Source organism: Lynx rufus, unplaced genomic scaffold (assembly GCF_022079265.1).
Source record: "Lynx rufus isolate CCGP_SWC_20201006 ecotype Redwood Valley unplaced genomic scaffold, mLynRuf1.p SCAF_4, whole genome shotgun sequence".
NCBI classification, from domain to species: Eukaryota; Metazoa; Chordata; class Mammalia; order Carnivora; family Felidae; genus Lynx; species Lynx rufus.
The window spans coordinates 76,891,216-76,901,897 of record NW_025814856.1 but is presented as its reverse complement, the minus strand read 5'-3'; the positions used below and the strand labels follow the sequence as shown (position 1 = coordinate 76,901,897).

The following is a 10,682-nucleotide window of genomic DNA, read 5'->3' as shown; positions in this document are numbered from 1 at the left end:
AAAAATCCTTCCAACTCATTCTAGATTTGGGGGAGAATTAAAAAAAGAATTCACTAATTATTTTAATTTTTTTTTTAATTTTTTTTCAACGTTTATTTATTTTTGGGACAGAGAGAGACAGAGCATGAACGGGGGAGGGGCAGAGAGAGAGGGAGACACAGAATCGAAAACAGGCTCCAGGCTCTGAGCCATGAGCCCAGAGCCTGACGCGGGGCTCGAACTCACGGACCGCGAGATCGTGACCTGGCTGAAGTCGGACGCTTAACCGACTGCGCCACCCAGGCGCCCCAAGAATTCACTAATTATTACACGTACACATGTGTCTTGAAATTGGACTTCAAGTTTCTATTTCCACATGATTTTTCCATTGGGCCATTTAGGGTAGAAATATCAAGTAGATTACAGGAGAAAGCATGGCACCCCCTTAAGAAGAAATGATGCAGGAGCTAAGTACATCATTATCACAAGGTCAATATACACCTGTAGTAGGGGGAGGATTTTTTTTTTTTTAACTTTGATGCATTTTCTTTAGAGCAGTAGTCTCCATTCAATTTAACAGTGATAGAAATCTTTGTGGAAAGGTACTTTGGCAGGTTTTAGATAGATTGATGTATAAGGTGTCCACACAGAAGTGCTAATGGAAATATTTTAGCTTTATATCTCTGCCTGACAATAGATAACAATTATTGCATGTGTACCATAAGCTGAAGACTGTTCTGAGCCTTATGTATAATTTAAATCATTGAATCCTCACAAAAGTGAGTAAATAGGTTCTATTATTATCTCCAGTAACAACACCAGACTACAGAGAGGTTAAGAAACCTGACCAAGGTCACAAAGACCCCCCACTACCCAATACTGCCTCATGGGAATTTCACACACACAAAAATGTATGAGGGGGCAGTTAAAAAAAGCTCCAAGGTAGGAAGCATTATATATTCACAAATTACTGATCATGCAGAGCAAGCTTCATCCTGCTATTACTCAAGGACTTTTGCCCTATTGTTCCCTTGGGATTCACTAATTACATGGATCATAATAACCCTGATTTAACTGTCAATAATGGTTGGACTCATTAGTCTTCTCCTTCCACTTTGTCATCCTAAAATCCCTGAACTCATGATCTTCCCTCCTGTTCTGATAGCTCTTTTTACATCCCTCATTATTCACTCATTGAAATTGGAAACTTTATAGAGTTTTCTGTGGTTTCTCCTCCTTGCTCATCCCTGCGAAGTGCTACTTCCCAGATCCTGTTGATACTAACACCAAATGTCTCCTAAGTCTTTTTTGCCCCTTATCTGTGATCTCTGCCTTCACTTTGGCCCTTAGCCCAGCCCTCCTGGATTGCTGCAATGGACTTCGATCTTATTATCTCTGGTTTCACTTCCCCAACTACATTTATTCCAATTGTCACACCGATGTCACATTAGTTTTATTATTATTACTTAAGAATTGCAACCTTTTTATGTCATTCATCTGTTGTAAATCTTCCCGTTTTATTTATTTTTTATTTCTTTTTATTATTAAAATTTTTTAATGTTTATTTTCAAGAGACAGAGAGATAGAGAGACAGAGTGTGAGTGTGGAAGGGGTAGAGAGAGAGGGAGACACAGAATCCGAAGTAGGCTCTGGGCTCTGAGCTGTCAGCATGGAGCCTGGCGTGGGGCTCGAACCCATAACCGTGAGATCATGACCTGAGCCGAAGTCAGTCGCTTAACCGACTGAGCCACCCAGTCAGTTATTACAAATTTTTGTGTTTATTTTTGAGAGAGAGAGAGGGAGAGAGAAAGGGGGAGGGGATGAGCAGAGAGACAGGGAGACACAGAATCCAAAGCAGGCTCCAGGCTCTGAGCTGTCAGCACAGAGCCCGACACGGGGCTCAAACTCACGAACTGTGAGATCATGACCTGAGCCGAAGTCAGACGCTCAACTGACTCAACCACCCAGGTGCCCCCAAACCTTCCCATTTTAAACTTTGAGAAGTTTTCCTATAAAGCCTACATGCATTAGCATGCTGTGGGATCTTCTGTACTGTTCCAGAATCATCACAATCCCTTATAAGTAACATTGTCAGAGTGCATTTGTCCTTGAGGTCCATTCTGGAAAGACCCAAGGCAAAAGCTCACCAAGTTTATGTTTCAAAGCTTCAACATTTAAGCTTCTTGCAGTTAATGGGAATGATGTTTCAAAACCTGATTTCACCTTTTGCCTTGCATGTCTTGATCGTTGGTAAATGTTTGTGCTTATTTCAGAATAGACTGGAACTTCTTGATGTATCAATGATGTTTTCCCTTAAGTAGCAAAAGTATGTGAAGAGTTTGCTTGAAATTAGTGCATGAATATTTGTGGCACCTGCTAAAATCTTTATGTAGGTGCTGGCTCAATGATGTATTTTGGGGTAAGCAAAACATTTTATTAACAAAAGATTTCCAGCCAATGTGGGCATACTTGGGATGCAGGAAATAACTAAAAGGTGAAGGGATACCATGGACCTTTGTAGACAGGATCCTCATTCCCGGAGTGAACCAAATAGATGAGCAGGATTACTTATAGAATGGTTTCTTAATAGGATTTTCCCCTATTAAGGATACATATGAAGTATATATAATATCCCTGCACATCACCATCTGGCATTTTAAAAGGACTGTCACATATTTCTAGTAACTACTATTTCACCAGATCAGGTTGTCAATAAATTGACCCTGAGTTGTTCTTTGGTCCAACCCACTATTTGGCATTAGAAAGAGATCCCTAAAGAGGAAAGTCTGTGACACCTCCTCTGTGACACCTGTGTTGTTGTCTGTCAACAGGAGCCCACAGGAAAACTTAGGTTCCCCAGAGGTTTGCCAGATGGCTTTCTGGGCTGAAACCACAAAAACTTGTGAGATGGACTCCAGAAATCAGGTAACTAACAGCTTAACATCAAGAAACAGCTAAGCATTTTGGAAAGACAAACAGTGAGTGTGGCAGGGCTGATGGGAGGTGTGTTCCCACAGGCTGCTCAGAACTGAGATGAACACTAGTAGGGAGTACTGGTAGTTATTTCTCCTGCAAACCACAGAAATAAAAAGGTCACAAGAAAGATGCCACCTCGGTAGAACAGAGCGACCCACGTGAAACTTGCTAAGAACAGGGAAGTTATGCACACAACCTATACTCCAGCCATAGATATTACTAGAGAATTCTTCCCCAGTAAAAAGTGGACACAAAAAATTCCCAGATCAAGCCAGCCACTCACCCTATTTTTCAAAATAGAGCCAATCTCACTCTGACGAATGGTGAAGAGAAAGAACTTCATTACCGGGGCAATGGGGAAAAAAAGCAAGACCACCGGAGAGAGGGTGGCTAAGGATGGCTCAAACATTATCTCTGAAAAGTATTCATTGTAGGAAACTAATAAAACTTGAGGGAAGTTAGCATTTTTTTTTTCGATTTGAAAGTAGTCGTTTATTAACTGACTAGATTTCAAAAGTAATCATGGTAGATACCCTAGTTCATCCTTCCAATAAGCCTATTGATCTGGTCGTCCCAGGGTGTATGGGAGCTCTGTCTAAAATTATTTCCAAATAATAGAAGAAGGAGAAGGCAAAGAAAGAAGAGGAGGAGAAGAAGAGCCAGGATAGGTGCCGATGTTGGAGACAGGCTGAGGCTGGGCTTCAGAGAGCCTTCCCCTCCAACCTGAGGAGCACACATTTTATGCTGTAAATCAGGCCCCGCGGTGGAAGGCGTCGAGCCCAGGAGAGCTGCGATCAAACCTGCAAATGGCAAACGCACCCCCAGCGGAGGGCGCTGCCCGGAGACTCAGCGGGCAGGCGCAGCAGCACCGAGCAGCGGAGTTCTCACCTCGGGAAGCGCAGGAAACCGGCAGTTCCAGGGCCGGCGCGCTTCGCCGCCCTGGGCCTGCGCGCAGAGTCCAGGGAGCCTCGAGGCACCGCCCCCGCGGGGGAGGGCCAGGCTCGCGGCCCTGGAGGGGCGGTGCAGACGTTGGCCACGCCTCCTGCGGGGCGGTCCCGGGGACCGTGTCCGGCCTCTTCCGCAGGACCTGCGCGGGCTGAAAGCTCTTCGGAGCGGGTCACCTGTTCCGCGCCCAGGTACTCGGACCTGTCGGAGCTGTGCTCACAAAGGTCACGGGCCTCGTCCAGACGGCTGGTTGGGATCCCCAGGGACTGTTCCTTCCCCTTCGTATAAACGCGCGGTGTAGCTGAGAGGAGGCTCTGTTCTGTGTAAGGCTTGTTGGAGAATCCGGCACCGTTCGCTGGGATGTAGTTTCCATGCCCTGGGCCACTCCTTTGTTTTGTGCTGGGGTCTGCTGTCACCCACTGCGCGCCCGTGACACTACGGAATGGGGGGGGGGTGGCGTTTGGGCCTCACTGGTTTCACGCTGCGGAAAGCTTATGTTGTGCTCAAGAACACTAGTAGTCTCGTCCTGAAAATTAAACCTCCCTGGAGTGGGATCCACGAGTCCGGTCAAAGGCAATTAACTCGTGTGCAAATGGAAATGGGGAGAGGACACTCCATAACACTATAGGGAAACAGAACCCTTTTAAGAAACTGTACTTCCTCGCCTTGCCTCAGGGTTATTGGGAGAGTAAGACAGTATGCCTGATGCAGCCAGTTGGCGAGGAATCTTTTAGTGGCATTGGCTCCTCTCTCCCCAGAAAAGGGGAGTGGTGTAATTCAATACTGCCGAAGGAAAATTTCTACGGTCCATTAAGATGCCTCTTTGAATGCATAGAGAATAACTTCATATAAATTTCCTCTTAAACATTTTCTATTTTTCTTCCCTTTTTTCATGTGACAGTGGATAAATGGCAAGCAAAAAGCGAGAAATCCAGTTACAGGTGAGTATGACATTACCAACGGTCTTTACTTGGTGCGCTGGCACTTGGGGACCTCTTTACAGTGCCTTCCTTTTTGCAGACAGTCGTTAATAGTCAAAGCCTGTGGGATGAGATGTTGCAGAACAAAGGCCTAACAGGTACTGGGGCTCCCCTGTTGTCCAGCCATTTGGAGTTCTGCCCAGGGCACCACCCTCAACACGGAGTGTACCTCCCCACTAACTGTAAAAACCTGCTCACCCTTGCCGCTGCCCCAGCATTGGGATAAGAAGCTATTCTAGATTCTTCGACTCTGTTTTTTTCATAAATGTTCTCGTCTTCCAGTGATAGATGTTTACCAAGCCTGGTGTGGACCTTGCAAAGCAATGCAACCTTTATTCAGAAAACTGAAAAACGAACTGAACGAAGATGAACTTCTGCATTTCGTTGTCGTAAGGATGTCATTTCCGTTAAACCATTATTTTCTTGATACTTTCAAATATTTCAGTATTGTCCTTAAGGACTGTCTTAATTTAAACAACCTGTCAACTTTTCAAAATGGACAATATTTACTTGGTAGTTTTACTATATATTTAGTTCTACTGGATCTGAAATTATCTGAACAATCATGATTTTTATCCCATTCCTGTAGTATTGAAATTGTTCACCGTGGGTGTGAACATTGGAAAAGTATAAAAACGTCGGTCTGTCTATTGACCTGTTTCTTTTCACCCAACTGTATGGTGAGTGTATGTCTTTTATAATAAAAGCCGCAAACGCTGTTTAATGGGTAGCATTGGGAAGGTCTCCAGTCACTTAATTACCCAGTTACCAGTTATCCCAATGGTAGTGATTTTCCCCTCACTTCCCACCCAGGTGTGACGAGGGATTAAAATATTACAGCTAAACTTATTGGGCTTCAATTTATCCACATTAAGTTAGCAACTGCTTAGAGCTTTGTTGTTTAATATGGTGGCCACTAGACACAAGTGGCTTTTGAGCCCTGCAATGTGGCTACTGTGACTACGGAACTGAATTTTTTTTTTATGTTTTATTTTTTATATTTGAGAGAGAGAGAGAGAGAGAGAGCAGGAACAGAGGAAGGTCAGAGAGATGGAGACAGAATCTGAAGCAGGCTCCAGGCTCTGAGCTGTCAGCACAGAGGCTGACCTGGGGCTCGAACTCACAAACCGTGAGATCATGACCTGAACTGAAGTCGGGTGCTTAATTTACTGAGCCACCCAGGCACCCCGAGGAACTGAGTTTTTAATTTTAATTAACATAAATTAAAAAACTGATAATTCAGAAATTATCAAACTTTTTAAGTTGTTTGGAACAACTTGGGTATGTGAATCTACTTTTTTTACTATACTTTTTTTTGTTGTTTTTTTTTTTTTTTTTAGAGGGAGAGAATGCACATGTGTGCACATACTCAAGTGAGGGGAAGGGCAGAGAGAGAGGGAGAGGGAGAATCTCAAGCAGGCTCCACGTTCAGTGAAGAGCCCAGTGCAAGGCTGTATCTCATGACCGTGAGATCATGACCTGAGCCAAAATCAAGAGTCTGATGCTTAACCAACTGAGCCACCCAGGCACCCCAGGATAATTGATTTTTTTAATTAAAAAAATTATTTTAATGTTTATTTTTGAGAGACAGAGAGTGAAAGTGGGGGGAGCAGCAGAGAGAGAAGGGGAGACACAGATTCTGAAGCAGGCTCCACGCTCTGAGCTGTCAGCAGAAGGGCTTGAACTTACAAACTAAGAGACTATGACCTGAGCCAAAGTTGGATGCTCAACCGACTGAACCACCCAGGCGCCCCAAGAAACATTGATTTTTAATTTAATTTAATTTAATAAGATGTATAGTCAAGGGGTGCCACCTAGGTGCCCCAGTTGGTTAAGCATCTGACTCTTTTTTTTTTTTTCTTAAAGTTTATTTATTATTGAGAGACAGAGAGACACAGAGCATGAGCAGGGGAGGGGTAGAGAGAGGGGGAGACACAGAATCCGAAGTAGGCTCCAGGCTCTGAGCTGTCAGCACAGAGCCCGATGTGGGGCTCAGACTCACAAACTGTGAGATCATGACCTGAGCCAAAGTCGGTCACCCAACCAACTGAGCCACCCAGGCACCCCTATATATAATTTTTAAATCTTTTTGTCCAGAGGTTGACTTTGTCTTCTGAAATAAGAGTGTTACAGTTTTTGAAAGGGCGGTGATCCATAATAGCCTGCTTCACTCTGAGCCCCCTGAGTGGATCTGGAATATGATTTGAGATTTGATCCTTGGCGGGGAGGAGAAATGGAGTTGACAGGACAGAGAATGGGGTCTAATGGGAATTGCCACATACAATAGACAAGGGGTTGGTATAAGAAGTTAAAGGACATGGGGCGCCTGGGTGGCGCAGTCGGTTAAGCGTCCAACTTCAGCCAGGTCACGATCTCGCGGTCCGTGAGTTCAAGCCCCGCGTCAGGCTCTGGGCTGATGGCTCGGAGCCTGGAGCCTGTTTCCGATTCTGTCTCCCTCTCTCTCTGCCCCTCCTCCGTTCATGCTCTGTCTCTCTCTGTCCCAAAAATAAATAAACGTTGAAAAAAAACATTTAAAAAAAAAAAAGAAGTTAAAGGACAATATCAGAAGGCTCTAACAGCAAATGGGTCATGGAGAATCAAGGGTTGGAAAATTCTTGAGTCGTGGCAGTTGGCAGTAGAGAAGTTTGTCTGGAAGTGGTAGGAGTGCAAGTTCACGGGCTAGGAATCACGGGAAAATTTCAGTGTCTAAAAGGAAATTGGGGTCAGTGGGGAGACACCAACAACAAGGCAGGCCCCCTGCACACCTGTCAGGCTACCTGCAAGGGAATTTGGGCATAGGAAGGCAAGGCAAGAAGTCCTTAGACACGGAGAAGGTGTAACTTGATGCTGTGTTCCCAGGTGGTTTAGAGGCGTTAAATTCCTCTTTGTAGAGTCTGGGTAGAAACCAACTTGGGCAATATGTGTGAACCCGGCATGGCTGTGGAGGCAGAGGGGTGGGGGTGGAAGGAGAATTAGATCACATAGTTTGTTGGGCTCCCATTTCAGCTCAGCTCAGAGCTGTGTGAGGATACAGGTCCTAACAGTGCTTCCTCCCAACCCCAGCGACTTTGACTGTGACCTCCCATTGTACCCCAGCCAGCCAGAATTCCTCAGCCTCCTCCACAAGGAATCTGTTCCATTACTGTAGCCATCCCACTGGGAAGGGCTAGTAAGTTCTTTCCAAAATATGTTCAGATTACCACTCATAACACTAGCATCTGTTGAATTTAACAACAAAAAATTTTGTGTGTCATCGCCGAATGGTTTTTCTTGTTATGTTTGAGCGCACTCAACAATAGGACATTCATATAAATTAATATTGTTTTCTTGCTATGACCTCCCTGAAAGGATGACAAAAATTAATATAGTCTTGAAACCGCCATTGGGAGTGACCTATGAGGTTGATTACCTATTGAAGTCACCCTAAGCTAAATGGTCAGTACAGTTTTTTGTTTTTGTTGTTGTTTTTTGTTTTTTTGGGTTTTTTGTTATGTGTCCTTTTAAAAGACTTGAAGACTTGTACTAACATTGTACCTATCTATTTATATAAAAATTCAGTAATACTCTTTATTTTAGTTTTTTTTTTTTTTTTTCCAACGTTTATTTATTTTTGGGACAGAGAGAGACAGAGCATGAACGGGGGAGGGGCCGAGAGAGAGGGAGACACAGAATCGGAAACAGGCTCCAGGCTCTGAGCAGTCAGCACAGAGCCCGACGCGGGGCTCGAACTCACGGACCGCGAGATCGTGACCTGGCTGAAGTCGGACGCTTAACCGACTGCGCCACCCAGGCGCCCCTAGTTTTTAATAATATTATTAAATCCTTTAATTGTTAATACTTTACTACAATATGAACATTGTAATAATGATACCTAGACTACATTTATTTATTTGTTTATTTATTGATTTAAGTAGGCTCCGTACCCAGGGTGGGGCTTGAACCAACCGTGATATCAAGAGTCAGATGTTCTAGGGGCGCCTGGGTGGCGCAGTCGGTTAAGCGTCCAACTTCAGCCAGGTCACGATCTCGCGGTCCGTGAGTTCGAGCCCCGCGTCGGGCTCTGGGCTGATGGCTCGGAGCCTGGAGCCTGTTTCCGATTCTGTGTCTCCCTCTCTCTCGGCCCCTCCCCCGTTCATGCTCTGTCTCTCTCTGTCCCAAAAATAAATAAACGTTGAAAAAAAAAAATTAAAAAAAAAAAAAAAAGAGTCAGATGTTCTACCAAATGAGCCCCCCCAGGTGTCTTAAGCTACTTTTAATTATAATCTTTAACTTCTGTCCTTTAATATTATAGATTAGTAACTTTTACCTCCTTCCTTTTCTTTCTTCTAAACTGTGGAAGCTTTAAAAAAAGAAAAAGAAACGTAGACTCCAGCATGCTTTAAAAAAAAAAAATATTACAACACAGTGCCTCTGGCTGACAGGGCTGAGACCCTCTCTTGGCTTCTTCCCAGTGGTTGAGGAACTTGCAGAAACCCCAGTTTGAAAACAATTGCCTTAGGTTGCAAAAACCATCTCTTAGAGAAGACCCTACCAAATGATCTGACAGCTGGCCAAGGGATGCTGTGTTAATATGGAGGAAAACAATAATATTTAATATACAGTTATTGATCACTTCACAACAGCTTGAAATTTGTTGTTTTCCCCCAAGTTTTTATTTAAATTCAAGTTAGCTAACATACAGTGTAATATCAGTTTCAGGTGGAGGGTTTAGTGATTCGTCACTTACGTACAACACAACAAGGGCCCTCCTTCATGCCCATCACCCATTTAGCCCATCCCGCTCCTTCCAACAACCCTCCGTTTATTCTCTATAGTTAAGAGTCTGTTTTCTGGTTTGCCTCTCCCTGTCTATTTTTCCCCCTATGTTCATCTGTTTTGTTTCTTAAATTCCACGTATGAGTGAAATCGTATGGTATTTGTCTTTCTCTGACTTATTTCGCTTAGCCTAATATTCTCTGGCTCCACCCACATTGTTGCAAATGACGGGATTTCATTCTTTTTTATGGCTGAGAATATTCATCAGTCGATGGTTGATGGACACATTTGGGCTCTTTCCAGAATTTGGCTATTGTTGGTAATGCTGCTATAAACATCAGGGTGCACATATCCCTCTGGATCAGTATTTTTGTATCTTTTGGATAAAGACCTACTAGTGCAATTACTGCATCATAAGGTAGTTCTATTTTTAGCTTTTTGAGGAAATTCCATACTGTTTTCTATAGTGGCTGCACCAGTTCACATTCCTACCAACAGTGTTGAAAGGGTTCCCCTTTCTCCACATCCTGTGTTGTTAATTTTAGCCATTCTGACAGGTGTGAGGTGTATCTGGTGGGTTTTGTTTTTTGTTTTTGTATTTCCCTGTTGCTGAGTGATGTTGATCGTCTTTTCATTTGTGTTTTAGCCATCTGTATGTCTTCTTTGAAAAAATCTCTGTTCATGTCTTCTGCCAATTTCTTAGCTGGATTATTTGTTTTTTGGGGGGTTGAGTTTGATAAATTCTTTATAGATTTTGGGTACTAACCCTTTATCAGGTATGTCATTTGCAAATATCTTCTCCCATTCCACGGGTTGCCTTTTAGTTTTGTTGATTGTTTCCTTCACTCTGCAGAAGTTTTTTGTTTTGTTTGTTTGGTTTGTTTTTAATCTCCATGAAGTCCCAATAGTTCATTTTTGGTTTTGTTTCCCTTGCTCCCAGAAACGTATCTAGTAAGAAGTTGCTATAGCTGATGTCAAAGAGGTTGCTGCCTGTGTTCCTCTCTAGGATTTTGATGGTTTCCTGTCTCTCATTTAGGTCTTTTATCC

General features: G+C 43.6%; 1 protein-coding gene across 1 annotated transcript in view; it reads left to right on the top strand.

Annotated features, from left to right (window-relative positions):
- Positions 1-2,829: 2,829 nt before the first annotated feature.
- The window catches only part of NME8 (NME/NM23 family member 8), a 56,398-nt gene continuing 48,545 nt past the window's right edge, over positions 2,830-10,682 (top strand). Inside the window, exons 1-4 of the mRNA XM_047096721.1 lie at positions 2,830-2,904; positions 4,802-4,841; positions 4,921-4,978; positions 5,163-5,269. Coding sequence (XP_046952677.1) covers positions 4,809-4,841; positions 4,921-4,978; positions 5,163-5,269 — 198 coding nt within the window. The 5' untranslated portion in view covers positions 2,830-2,904; positions 4,802-4,808. The remainder of the gene's footprint in view (positions 2,905-4,801; positions 4,842-4,920; positions 4,979-5,162; positions 5,270-10,682) is intronic.